The following is a 13893-nucleotide window of genomic DNA, read 5'->3' as shown; positions in this document are numbered from 1 at the left end:
ACACACACTTAAAACACACTTTTATATGACCTCAAAAAGGTCAGCCTGTAAAATTGGATTCATTAAACATTTTTCGTATAATTTTATATTGTTTCTGTTCTGTTGTTTCAAATCCAAATTACAAACTACCACTTAGGAAGTCATTCAACTATTTTGAGTCTATATCCATTCACAATTTTTTAATTGAAAAAGCAAAGGGTTTATCTCACGACAAAAGTAAAAGATATCATTTGAAAGGGCTTTTAAAATGTAAATTGTGTTTAAATGATCGTCCTTAAAACCTCATGGGTGGCAATTGTCTAAATGTTGTAATGAATGATCATTCTTTAATACAGCAAATAAGGTTCCTGAATTTCTACATACATATATTATTCCATAAACAAAATGTTTATAATTCGACTTAAAGAATATAAATACATGATATTCTTATGCTATGGGAGAAACATGATTTGATTGAGAACCAATTGAAGCATTAGTTAAAGTCAATATTTTCCAACCCCCTAGCAAATTTAGATAGATATTTATATAATTGTTTAAATATTTGTATTTATTGCCTTAGGCGCTAATGATAATTGTTTGTTGAAATGTTCGTAAAGCTTAAAGAATAAGTTAGCTACATAGACTTAGAGCACTATTTTAGAGAGCAGGAGAGCAGTGGATGGGGGGAGATATCTTTGAGTTTGGCTTTCCCCCCACCTATCAGCTATAATTATTATTATAATTATTGTGGCTATTCAGTTCGTCCATGGAGATGTGTATGGGTTGGGTAAATTCGATGTTATCAGGTGAAAGTTCTGCAAATAGAAACGATTAAGAAATCAATATTTAACTTTATTATAACGATTTACCTACCAATTGGTTCTCTTTCAATGTCCATAAGATTACTCACAATGCTATTGAGAAAATCTTGTGTAATGGTCTCTGTTATATTGACGGGTTCGTAGTAGAGAAAACTGCGTTTTTTTCTCGTCCGCGTATCTCGGCGACTTCGCAACAAAGCCAGACTTATATGCGATTGTTGCAATGGTAAATTATCCTCACCGAATTCCAAACATTTGCCATAGACACAATATCTGCGATGAACTTGCGAGCAACGCGTACCGAGAGGAAAATGTCCACTATTTCCATTGACCAAAAAATATCGATACTTGATAAACTCATCCTGACAGCCGACACGACAACTACGATCGGGTTCCTCTATGCTGGCCGAGATTTGTGCTCCATGGCCAGATAGACCACGCACTTTCATCTTGTAGCGGGCACAGGTTTGTTCAGCATATTCGGCGGCAGTTTGCAAAGTTTCACATGGTTTAAACTTATGAGAACACAGTTGAAAGCTCTGAGCTCCAGTATACCGTGAACTGACCACTTGAATGCCCTTCGAGTCGGTCATACAATTGGAATGGCAACCAGATTTGATCAGCCATTCCGAATCATGCTTCTGCCGTTCCAATGAAACCAATGAAGCTGGCGCCGGCATGGGAGGTGGAGGTGGAGATGCCGGCGGAGATGTTCTTTCTATGTGATTTTTATATTTGTCATACGATGATTTTCTGGGATAACTAACAGGAAAGGTTACTTCTGTAAAACACACAAAAAGAAAGTATTAGTAAGTCAAATTCACAAGTTCAATCAAAGATTAGGTCTACCATTCTCATTTCGATTCCTGGGCGTTATACCAATTTGCCTGTCCGCATATCTTTTATAGGTGGACTGCTGTTTGGACTCCTCTTTGCGGGGAAAGCGATCCTCACAGAATGTATTATCCATTTTAAAGAAATTCGTTGTCGAATTGTCACATGAAAAGATCTCACAACGTCCAGCGATGCAATAGCCAATATCATTTTGTGTATGATACTTGGTACGACATGTTGTGCCATCGGGAAAAATCCAGCGACGTGATTTGGTATTATTGTTTTTCGTTAGACAAAACACCTTACACGATTCCTCGACAGTTGATACCAACTGTTGACCCTCGCCAGTTAGTTCACTGTCGGATTTTCTTGCCTTCTGGCAAACCTGTGAGGCATACGTTTTGATTGTTTGCACTGGAACATGATAGCAATTCTTGGCTATGCAACTCTCAAAGCGTCGATCCCGACCCATGCAACGATGATGATAGTTGAGACAACTTCGGCTAAATGTACGCAAACCCGTGCTACCCTCACGCAAACGCTGTGATGGTCCGTAAAGGCAACCAGATTCACAGGCACCCGGTTCGCTCCAAGAACTCCAAGAGGAGATGCCTGGCAAATCGTTACGCATATGCAAAAGTTGACTCATACTTGTGCTAGATTCCATAAAACTGGCCTTGTCATGACTCGGCGAACCCTTGCCAGCACCCACAGCCGCCGAGGACGCTGCACTCAGTTGACTCAGCGAATTGAAGCCGCTTGAATGTTGTGGATTCCGTCGAAATACACAAATACCACCACGACACCACTGCAGAGGAAATGACCAGAAAATTCAGTACTTATCGATAACTTTCTTTTGAAAAACTTACCATATTATCGCCACATTCCGTGCCCTCCAAGGCTGGATGCGAGGTTTTTGTAAAACGTTCAATTTGGCAATGCAAATCAAGACAGATTTGTGATCGACTCTGTTGAGTGGCCCTTTCCGAGCCCTTGCCATACTTTAACATGCATTGCTGATTGGCATCAAAGATTTCACCTGGCAACTTGCCACTAGCTGTATGATCCAAATGACCCTTTAAATTGCCTCTTTGAAATAAACAATCTGCTTGAGGTAATCTGTAAAAATTGATAACGAAATTATAGTTTTAATTTTGATTTTCTCTCAAAAACTTACGTTAAAAATTGCTCTAAATAATCCCTGGAACACTTTGACCAAGTGACTTTACCACGTCCCAAGGTCGGTGACATTATATGCATGGAAGAATCACATTGATTCTCTTGGCTATCGTGACGTAAACCCAGACTGAATGAGGAAAAAGAAAATAGACTTTAGAAAACTGATCTGTCTTTCTCTATTTAAGCAAACACTCACTTATGTCCAATTTCATGAGCTACCACAAAAACGCTATCAAAATTCTTGCCCTCATTCACCGTACATGACGACGTCGCTGTACACATTCCCGAAACGGGAGCCAAGCCCACAACTTGACTCATTTCCTGGCCATTTTTGCCTATTGTCAGAAGATCCAAACCGGTCAATAGCAAAGCATGATCATAATGCAATATATTGTTATTTGATTCTGGATTAAATTTCTCTTGCCATTTGCAGAAATTATTCAAATATGTGTCCACATCCCGAGAGAGTTCTAAATCGGGTGGATTCGAGTATTTCCAAACGTCCAAACGTTTTAGTACGAAATTAATTCGTCTACCCAATGTGGCATGATGATAGAGCAATTGCACTCCGTTCAGTATAGTCAGTACATACTGTATGAGCTTGCTTTCCGCATCTTTGTTACCGAAATTCCTCTCCATATGCCTATAAAGATGACTGTCCGTAAAGATGGCCGTCTCAATATTAAGATCCTCCGGCACAGGCCAACGTCGCGGTGGTGGCCCTATGTAACGACGACGACGTCGCCGATGCTGTGCTCCATGATGATGCCTCGGTTGAAATCTCAAGCGTAGACCTTGAACTTTCGTTTGCATATGAGATCGTCGACGACTTTGTCTCGGTTCATTGAATTCCTCTAGATCGGGTTCAAATTGCACGGGAATATCTTCAGGCGTTACATTATTGTTGTTGCTATTCGGCAGAGATCGTGCTTGGTAGATCACATGGAGGCCAGCACCAAATCGATTGGGCAGTGGATGGATCACAAAATCACTGGCATTCTGCTGGAAGACGCCATGCTGCAAGAGCCCCGAAAATAAAAATTAATTTAGAGTTAATTAATTTTATCCATGAAGTTCATAAATTACAAAGCTAACATTGGTTTTCAATATATTTAGTATGTCATCCCGATATATAAATCAGCCCCCCCCCTGCCGAATGAGGCTGTTTTTAATACCTAAAATGGGTTCAAAGATGTCGAAGTGGTCCTTATAACAACCTCGTTCTCACTCGGTGGTCTCACTCCAGGGTTCACTTTTAAAAATAACTATTTTAGGCACTATCAGTCAAACCTTCAATCTCAAGTTTAAGGAACTCTTTGATATTTAGTTTTGCATTTAAACAAGTACAACAACATTAAGAAACTTTTTCTTCTTCTTAAACTTAGCTGACAAATGCAACTAGCATCATACTAATAGGCAATAGTTGGCAACTACGATCTGTCATCAGATAAAAAACCTATGAAACTACGAATGGGTAGAGGGACAACCATTAATCAATCATCATAACAAATGAATAAAAGATTATAAAATGTTCGGTTGCTTTCATCGAGTGTCTGGCCTAATGTCTGGCTTTTGGTGTTGAGAGTTGATTTGATTTGACACTTCATCAAAATGATGAATAGTTATAATTTGTAACATATTTTCAAAGATATTTCATTTAATTTTTTTTGATAATAGATCATATAAATTGTTATTAAATGATTTTATTTTGAATTGTTATTTAGATAAGTTAGCTATCTCTGATGTTGCTATTGAGAATAATAAGATCTCATTTCATGAACAAAATTTAAATATAAAATTTTAAATTTTAAACTTAAGAGAAAAATTGTACCAAAAAATGATTGTTTTAATATTTCAACACAAAGCTCCCAAAGACTTGCCCATAATTAAATTCTTAAAAACTTTGACAAAGAAAGTTCGTTAGTTTTAATGAAAAACTTCTTCGAAAATTTTCGTTTAAATTTCAAACTATGAAACTTTCGAGTTCTATTAAAAACGCAGTTCAATTTTTTATGTTTAAAAAAAATATAGAACTGTCCAATTGAACATATTAATTTCCAATGGATTTTTAAACCTTTACTATATTTTTTTTCTTAAAAATTTTGTTTTAGAAAAAACCGTATAATAGTCCAATTGATGAAATCACTTTCAAATTAGTTTCTAAACTTATACTATATATTTTTTATGTAAATTGCTTTGTCTACTGGAAACTTTATGATGACTTATAAAACAAAATTATTAAAGTTTTGAAATAGTTTAAAAAAAAATTGTTAAAAGCGCAGAGTCTATTTAGAACCTGTTTTGTTGAGTATAATCCTGCTTTTTATTTTTTAAAGCATAAGTTTAGTCTTCTTTAATATCACAGGCTTACAAGGTTTTTGACCCAAACAGATGGCGGGAAACGGGCAACAGATTTGAATTAAGTGAGCGAAAATACACAGAAAAACATGTTTGCCTACCTGGGTCCGAAATTTTTAAACCTGTATACTTAACGCTAAAATTTTAAGTTAATTCTAATGTTTTAGAAGAAAGTCTAATTATATAAGTTGCCTGATATAAATGTGCACCCATCCACTTACCACACTGCCCGTTTCACACAAATTGACAGCCGCCGATGGACCACGATAGAAACACTTTTCCAGCTGCTTTAACAATTCTGATGAATGCTCCACAAATTCTGTACCATTTGGCGTACTTCTAATAAAGATGAAGGCATCGTCAATTAGCTGCGGTGACTGTTGAAGCTGCAGCTTGGCCTCCACATCGTCATCCCCCTCGCTTTGTTTTCCCTTCGACATTTCATCGACGTTGTCGGCTCCTCCAGTGTGTTGATGATGATCATCATCATCATCATTAGCATCATCTACATCCACATTGGTTGCTGTCGAATGCATTTTGAATGAATTACAGAAAGACAAACAACAACAACAAAAACTATTCGCATAATGACCGCAACTGGAGCAGCACGAGAACTGCTGTTGCCGGTGGCCTGCAGCTGCGTGTAATGGAATGGTGGAATGGTTATATGGATATTGAATTATTTACCTTGCACTGAAATACTGCGTGAATGCCTTCGTTTTGGCCTCTGCTGTTGCTGCTTCTCCACCGCCTTCTTGGTCTTCTTTTCATGCTGTGCCCAGTGCACCAATTTGAATTCGGGCGCTGCAAGGTAAACACAAAATAGTCAGAAAGAAGAGGAATGCAATTCACTATTGGATCAATATAAACAACTGTGCAGATTTCCACGACCACGACCACGACCACAACACCACGTCATCTCCTCTGCCTTTTGCCCAAAAGGCATTACACAAGGTAATAGTTCAAGTTTAACATTCGATAGTTTTACTTAATGATATGTTTAAGGCCCCAACTGACTGACTTCCCGTTCTTATGTATGTCAATATTTATCTTTCCAATCGACTTAACTTAGAATCTAGTTGGCATACCTTCTTCCTTGGCTGATCTTAGGCCAAAGATCAAAGCTCTCTCATGGTCCATTAAAAGGTCTGGCAGCTTGTTCTCATCCAGCTGGCAAAGAAAATAAATGCAAAAGAAGATAGAAAGTCATCAAGATGTTTAATATGCAAAGCGGAAAGTGTAACAAAAGGCAACAAACCGTGAAAAAGTCTACCAAATATAAAAGGGTTTTGTTTTCCAAGTTTTTGGAAAAACACTTTCACTTAGGCACAAAGAAAAAAAAACCTCAATTAGTGTTGCTCAGAGACAGCTGCTCCAAAGATTAGATCCAACAAAACAAAAACAACAACAACAAAAACCAAAAACTGGTCTAATGGGTCACTAGAGCAAAACCGAAATCGATCGAACAGATATAAAAACGAGGCACTATATCTACAGCTTTTGGCAGTGCGTGCGCTCCGATTATTTAATTTAATTTGTTGTAACCAATTTTCTGTGTGTATTTTTTTTTTTCTTTTTTACTTTTTTTGCTGTTTGCTGTTGCTGCTTTTGTTTGCGGTAATCAACGATGCATAAAGAGCAGTGTTTCGCCTGCTCCGCCCACGCCTCTCTCAATTGAGACGAAGGTGTTACAAATTGTTGTTATGATTAACTATAGGCAACAAAAATCATTGTAATAGGGTTATGTGTGGAAAAGAGGCGGATAGGCAGACAGGCGAACTAATTGTGGCATCTACGGAAATGGCCAAGAAACATAAGAAAGCAAGAAAATCTTTAAAAGCCAAGAGAGAGAGCTAACCAAGAATTTTTGTACCACTTTTTTGCACTTTAGTGAAATGAAGATCATTTAATTAATTTAGCTCTTTGAGATCATTTAAAAAAAGAAAAAATATTATATGGAGCTTAACTTTCCAACGTTTCCCCAGGATTCAATTGAGTGAAGTTCCGGAGAAAATTTCATGTTTTGCTTTTGAGGTCCATTAAGTTTACTATTAAAGTGCACAGCAATTACTTTCATTTGTTTATTTCAAAATGTATTTGTCAAACTATCTAAAAGTCTTTCTAATCTATAAAAGGTCAATGATCTTACAGACTTATATTTGCAAAGGCTCATTAGGTTTTTGGTAGAAAACCCAAAAGATTTGCTTTGAAATTTTGTTACTTTTCAAACATTTTCATGCAAAAGTCAATTCTTTTTATTTGTTTTGGCTTTAAGCTAAAAACATTTTACTAATAGTTTTCCATTATATTTTTATGCCTAAAATCGGTTTGGAATAAATTTTTTTCTTTGACTTTAAATGTATATGTCAATGACAATAAAAATGGAAAAAGGAAATTAGCAGATACAGACAAATTAAAAGGTTAAAAGATCGTCAGATTGATAGTTCAGGAAAACAATATTCAAGTGTTCCGGAATTAATTAAAGCAATCAAATTGGCTTGGAGTTCCATTTCTTTGAATTATCTGGCCAGTTTGTATGAATCCCTTCAAAAAATGTTGTTAGCAGTTTTATGAAGCTTTTCATTTGCTTAGAACATAACTATTAAATAATCTTTAATTTAAAAAAAAATGGACTGCTAGCTTTATTGGTTGGATACGTTGGATGTGTCCTATTCAAGTGATGAGGAGTGTACATACTAGATTCATGAAGATAAGTTTCACCGCTCAAGATTCTTATTTTTTGTCTTACCAATTTACTTACATACATAGCTTACTAAAGATACATATGTACATACATATGTGTTGGTTGAAATTAAGTTTTATCGACGACTAAAATCCCTAATCATATGATTACTAAAGAAGTTGCTTAAGTTAAGTTTCGAAGAAAAGGGTTTTAAAGAAACTCCATTAAGAAAATAATCACATTACTTTAAAAAAAAAACATTAGACCGGTTTCTAAAATGTTAACTAAATGTTTTTTGATATGAATTTTTGAATTCAGGAGAGTAAAAAAACTGAAAAAGAAACCCTAAAGAAACTCTCTGCATTTTATTCCTTAGATAAGTTGACATAAGAAAACCCAAGGTTCTTTTTCTGATTTAATCTAATTAATTCTTTTGAAAAAATGTAAATTTAAAATAATAAATTAATAAATTTAGTAGAAATCACAACTCTCTTAGACCGAGATATATACTTACTCTTAAAAAACTTCACCTTCATTTAGAAGTGTATTAATTTTGAAATAGATTCCATTCACTTCGTTTTACCTAAATTTTGCGCAATTGTTGACTTCATTCTTTTCCCAATAAACGAAAAAAAAAAATTAGAAAAACAGTTTTATATATTTTTTTCCCCGTTTTTGTGTTGCCAACAATTGTCCAATGAAATGGACACTAATTGACTGCAAGGGCAACAGAAAATAACAACAAAAAAAACACATTTGCACAAAAGATCAAGTGCCGGAAAAGCCCAACAACAGCAATAAAAATCAAATAGAGAGTTATACTGAAAGAGAGAAAGAGACAGATAGAGACAGATAGACAGACAGATGGAGAATAAAGAGGGGAGAATGCCTGGTTGAAGTGAACTGCATCTCTGAGCGAGTTAAACGCTTCCCCCGCCCGATTATGTGATGAAATTTTGCGTGACCCATGGACAACAAACGAAATGGGCAAAAAAAAAAAGAAATAAACAACATTAAAATAAAAGAGACAACTAAATAAAAGAGCAAAACAAACGAAAATTATATCACAAACGAGTGAACTAGCCAAATGCCAAAAAGGAGAGATAGAAGCAAAAAGAAGAGTCAAGTCAAGTCCGTAACGCAACCAAGCGAAAGGTCTTCCCTCCCCCTTGCCCTGAAACTTCTCACATAGCGTGAAAGAAGTCTCAAGAACAACAACAACTTGGGTCAATAACTTTTTGCCCAACAAAATGAGAAGCAAACACTTTTTGGCTAAATGAAATTGCTAACCAATTACATATGCACGAGAAAATATACATACATATGTATATAGATACAATCCCAAGATTATACCCAATTTGGTCATGATTTATAGTCAGACACCGTAAAGGTATGAGTTACACTTCACAATATCTACAAATTAAACTTTAATTCAAATTTTAATTTAACAAGCTTCTATTTATACACGCAAAGCATAGTTTAGTTTCAAAATATTGGGATATTGGTATTTTAGCCATTTTTGATTAACTTTTACGTTTTCTTAGTGAACATTTGTTCTTGATCTGTGACAGATCTAAAAAAAAACTAATGAAAATGTTTGATTTTTACATATAGTAATTACATTATAGTTCTTGAAGTAAAATTTTGTGTAGACTCTGTCATAAGTGCCAAATATTTTGACTTAATTAATTAAATTGTAAATATAATAATTGTCATATATAATTTTAAAGTTTAAACTATAGTTAAATTATCTTAGATATTTTAATGGTAAAAAAATGTTGCTAAAACTTCTGCTCAATTGGAATAGTTATTTTATTAAGTAATATTCTCTAATATTTTCCCTGTTGCCTTCTCAAACCTTAGTAGTTATAAGCTTATTTTGGCCCACTGTACAGAGTGAATTTATAATATTTCCATTGTTATAATTTTTTCTTAATGAAAAATATTTTTTTTCAGCTGACCTCCTGCAGTTATGTTATGTATCTTTCTACATATTTTCTTCTCAGAGATTCGGCAAGTCTCCCGCCGATCTTAGGTAATTTTTTTGGAGCATTTTAAAAACTTTTAAATTGTTCTAACGCTTTTAATTCACTGTGAAAGTTAAAAAATTATGAAAAAATTATGGAACAGCTGATCTATACGATCTATCTATCTAACTATGTATAGTTACAGTTTGATACAACAATTTAACCTTAAACATTGTTTATTTTTTTTATTCTTCTTTTGCAGTCACGATTTTTGTAGTTTCCTTTTGTTTATGTATACATTTTGATAATAAAGCAAAAAAAAAACTATTGAAATATACATAAAAAATAAAGTTTTTGAGCCTTTTTGTTAAAAACTATAATTTGTTTAACTAATATACAGTGGCAGCAATAAATTTCTTAAGTTGTTTTGTTATTTTTAATAAAAACTAGTTAAACAATTTTATTATTTTTTACCTACTGCATCTTCTGGTTGCTTGCCTGGCGAACGTTGTCCCTTTTACCTACTTAGCGCCATTTTGCATCAAAAGAAAGAGAGGGAAATAGTTGGGCTGCTGAAAACACATCTTTAAAAAAAAAAACCTTTTTTGCAGGGCAACGAAGTCTATCTATTGTTTATCCGATTTTGATGGACAATATCTCATTCGTCGGGAAATCTAATTTACTATTTACATCATCTTAACAGAATGACAAATTCAACGCTACAAATTAACACATCAAAAGTTTTCACCAACATTAAATAAAAATCGATTCAAATCAGAATTTAAAGTCAAAAAAAAAGGTCTCAAATATGTACATAAATATATTTTGTATTAATAAAATTATCGTTTCTATTTTATCTTCCAAGGGGGGGAAAATAAATGCCTTTGTTTTTGTATTAAATTTATTTCAAAAAACATAAAACATTATTTTTTTTGTTGCTTGCAACAGTGTCTTTAAAAAAAAACATTCAGCTTAAAAAAAAGTTGTGTTTTGCCAAAGATAGACTCAAAAAAAAGGAAATTGTATGCCGTTTCTATTATTTCTTCCAACACTGTACATTTCTCGCGCAAAAGTTTTTTAAGAACACTTCTTGAATTTAATATATTTTATTTATTTCACTTTTTAAGTTTTTTCAAAAATCTTTATAGTATTTTTTAAATTTTAGGTATCAAATTGACAATATTTGCTTAATGTCCATTTAGGATAGATCGCAAATAACAATAAAAGAAAAAGTTATCATATTAATTAAGTTAAAAGTTATCATAAAATAAAGAATATATTTAAGGAATATTCAAAAAAAAAGTCAATGCAAAAAATGTTTCTTAAAACAAATATTTATTCCAAAGCCATTTCAAAAAAAAAAAATCCAATAATTATTTTTAAAATTTATATTGCCCCTCCAAGAGTCTTTTGGTAAACACAATTCAAATTATCTTAAATGTATTCTGAAGATAAAATATGTACCTATAAATTTCTATAATGAACTGTCATCATCTACATATATTATTGGATCATCATTTATTTATTTCACTTATATTATAATTATGAAACAATCTGAAATAAAAAGTACGTTTTGCAACATTTTGACAATTTGTCATTCAATGTGAGTCTGCTGACACAAAATAGTTTTAGTTTCCTATTCCCGCTAAATCTCATGTGTGATGCCATTCCTCAGACAGTTCCCAGTTCCAGACAGCTGCAAAACTTTTGCAGAGACCATGAGACGCTTCGACCCATAAATTCTTCTCCGTTTTCCCCCGAAGGAAACCAAAACTGAGTCAGGCGAGGGAGAGAGAGAGTATGAACGTGTTGTAATTTGACAACATGTCGTATGATGTAGAGGTTTCCAATTACAAACACACTGTTTCGTTTATGATACCCTTTACAAAAAAAATTTCGGGTATGCTCAATTTCTATAGAGTCTAACAAATGAGTTGTAAAGACAGACATATATGTATATTGATCAGAAATTTCCAATTGATTGGATTTGTTTTGTTAATTAAAAGTCTTTTTGAATGATGGCAATCTTCTGAATAATCATATTATGTATTTAACAACAGGTAGGACTTTTGAAATTTTTTAAAAATTCATCTATAAAATATACAAATTTATTCTTTTGTTGTTTGTCTTGATTTCGACCTTATTGAAGTTAATCAAAACTGGGTTTTAGCCTTCTCCAGGGCAATAAAACTTACTATTGATCTTAGATTTATTGACCTATGATATATAATCTAAGATCAATAGTAAGATTTATTGACCTGAAGCCGGCTAAAAACACAGTTTTGATTTACTATTTCGGTTTTTCAAAAGATTTCAGAAGTATTACTACATTTTTTGACTAAATCTTGCTATGAATTTGGTATAAAATAGCAACTTTTTGTCCTTATCCTTATCCTTTTCGAAAACTTGGTATTTTAAAAACTATTGATTAGTTTTAACGTTTAACAATTCTTCACAAAGCCCCATCAAATTCGAAGAACAATTTTGAATAATAATAGAATTACCTACATACTTATATCAAAATAAGAACTGATAAGTCTAATTATATATATTATAAATATGTCTTTCAAATTAGAATTAGAATCAGAACAAAATGAGACGAAACTTTCTACAAAACTCCCTTCAGCAAGGGCATAGAAACTTCGTGGTCTTCTATCTTCCAGTGATATTCTTGAGGATTTTCAAAGCCTAATTGTGCGGAGGTCATTAAACGCCTAAGGTTTTCAATTGCAGCGCAAGAGAAATTGGCACAAAATGCTAATATTATTTATGTTTCTCTTTTTTTTTTTGTTTTCAGTACACTTGTATTTATTCTTTCTTTATGGGCTTATCTGAGTAAAATGAAGTTGAGTCATGAAAATGTAAAAAATATAAGAAAAGAAAAGAACAAGAAAACTAATTATTCTGCTAACACGACACTTTTGGCACTGTGTGGCATGATTAATTTTCAACTCCGAGTGGGTTAATAACAAACGTATGCCAATTAATTGTCAAGCATAAATCAAGATCAAGATTTTGTCATTCGATTTTGTTTGATTTGACTTACCTCAATGCCATGCCACAGTAAACTTCTCTGGCGACGCAATTTAATGTGAATGGAGTCATCGCTGGTTGATGGGATCGGGGCAAAGACGCTGGCAACGGCAGAGATGAAGGTGGCCAAGGTAATTAGAGTTGAGATTTGATAAAGTTGATTAGGCCCACCAATTGCCCTCATAACGATGCGACAACGATGCAATTTTGTTGCTTATCTTTCGTCTTTCGTTTTTTACAATGTTGTAATGTTGCCGTTTTGTATTTTTATGTATATTTTTTTAGTAATTATTGTCAGAGCTTAGTTTAGTTTAAACGCAATTGTTAATTTCGTTTGTTGTGGTTTTGGGTAATTTTAAGCAAAATGCACGCCATGAAGAGTTTTTCTTTCTTCTCTTATGTTTTTTTAAATATCATTATTTTGTTTTTACACTTTACTTTCGATGTATCCTTCTTTTGCCTATGAAATGTAAATTATTATGTTGATTTATGAAATTATCGATATTATGTTTTAATTCTAAGAAGGATAAAAAGAGAATACTCCAAATTTAGTTTTTTTATAGAAATAAGCTAAGTCCTTATGAAGTTTTTTTTCCACTTGAGGCATATTAATATGATTAAGAGTTAAGTTGGTTCTTCAACATTTCCTTCTTTCTTTCCTATGTGTTCCTATATATGTATGTATACATATTTCACTCCTTACTTTTAATATATTCAATTCTAAGATAAGTCTATGTTGTTTAGCTACTCATGCCCTTTTGGGTCTCTGACCCACCAAATTTATCAATTTTCTGATCATTTCGTTTTTGTTTTTCCAATCTTCTTTCTGATTACTATATGACTGTATTAATGACCTCGGATTTTCATCAAGAATTACTCTTTTATTAGGACAAAATGTTATTCTAATAAAGCTCATGGCAAATGAGTTACTTATGAATCCTTCTATAAATCAGATTCAACTCCTATTTGAGTCATATTTATATTCATACACGGCAATAGTCTTACTTTTTGTTATTGTACTTAAATGCATTTTGATAAA

The 13893-nt window shown here is 33.3% G+C and overlaps 1 protein-coding gene across 1 annotated transcript; it reads right to left on the bottom strand.

Annotated features, from left to right (window-relative positions):
* Nucleotides 1-526: 526 nt before the first annotated feature.
* On the bottom strand, nt 527-13266 carry LOC6640284 (A disintegrin and metalloproteinase with thrombospondin motifs 16). The gene is made up of 10 exons (XM_023182176.2): nt 12868-13266; nt 6260-6341; nt 5859-5975; nt 5393-5694; nt 3010-3830; nt 2812-2940; nt 2504-2753; nt 1650-2442; nt 853-1581; nt 527-794 (listed from the first exon to the last, which is right to left on the bottom strand). Exons 1-10 carry the CDS (start codon nt 13036-13038, stop codon nt 700-702), a joined length of 3489 nt encoding a protein of 1162 aa, XP_023037944.1. The 5' UTR covers nt 13039-13266; the 3' UTR covers nt 527-699.
* Nucleotides 13267-13893: the final 627 nt, after the last annotated feature.

The sequence above is a fragment of the Drosophila willistoni genome (assembly GCF_018902025.1).
Source record: "Drosophila willistoni isolate 14030-0811.24 chromosome 2L unlocalized genomic scaffold, UCI_dwil_1.1 Seg196, whole genome shotgun sequence".
NCBI classification, from domain to species: Eukaryota; Metazoa; Arthropoda; class Insecta; order Diptera; family Drosophilidae; genus Drosophila; species Drosophila willistoni.
The sequence above is the reverse complement of the archived record's forward strand: the minus strand, read 5'-3'. Positions and strand labels throughout refer to the sequence as shown.

What these genes read in the sequence shown, in the direction of transcription:
- LOC6640284 (XM_023182176.2), bottom strand. Translation starts at nt 13,038, where the DNA reads ATGAGGGCAATTGGTGGGCCTAATCAACTTTATCAAATCTCAACTCTA. An exon ending in TGTGTGAAACGGGCAGTGTG is followed by an intron (nt 3,831 to 5,392) that starts GTAAGTGGATGG and finishes GGGCTCTTGCAG; the next exon opens with CATGGCGTCTTCCAGCAGAA. An exon ending in CAGGAATCGAAATGAGAATG is followed by an intron (nt 1,582 to 1,649) that starts GTAGACCTAATC and finishes TGTGTTTTACAG; the next exon opens with AAGTAACCTTTCCTGTTAGT.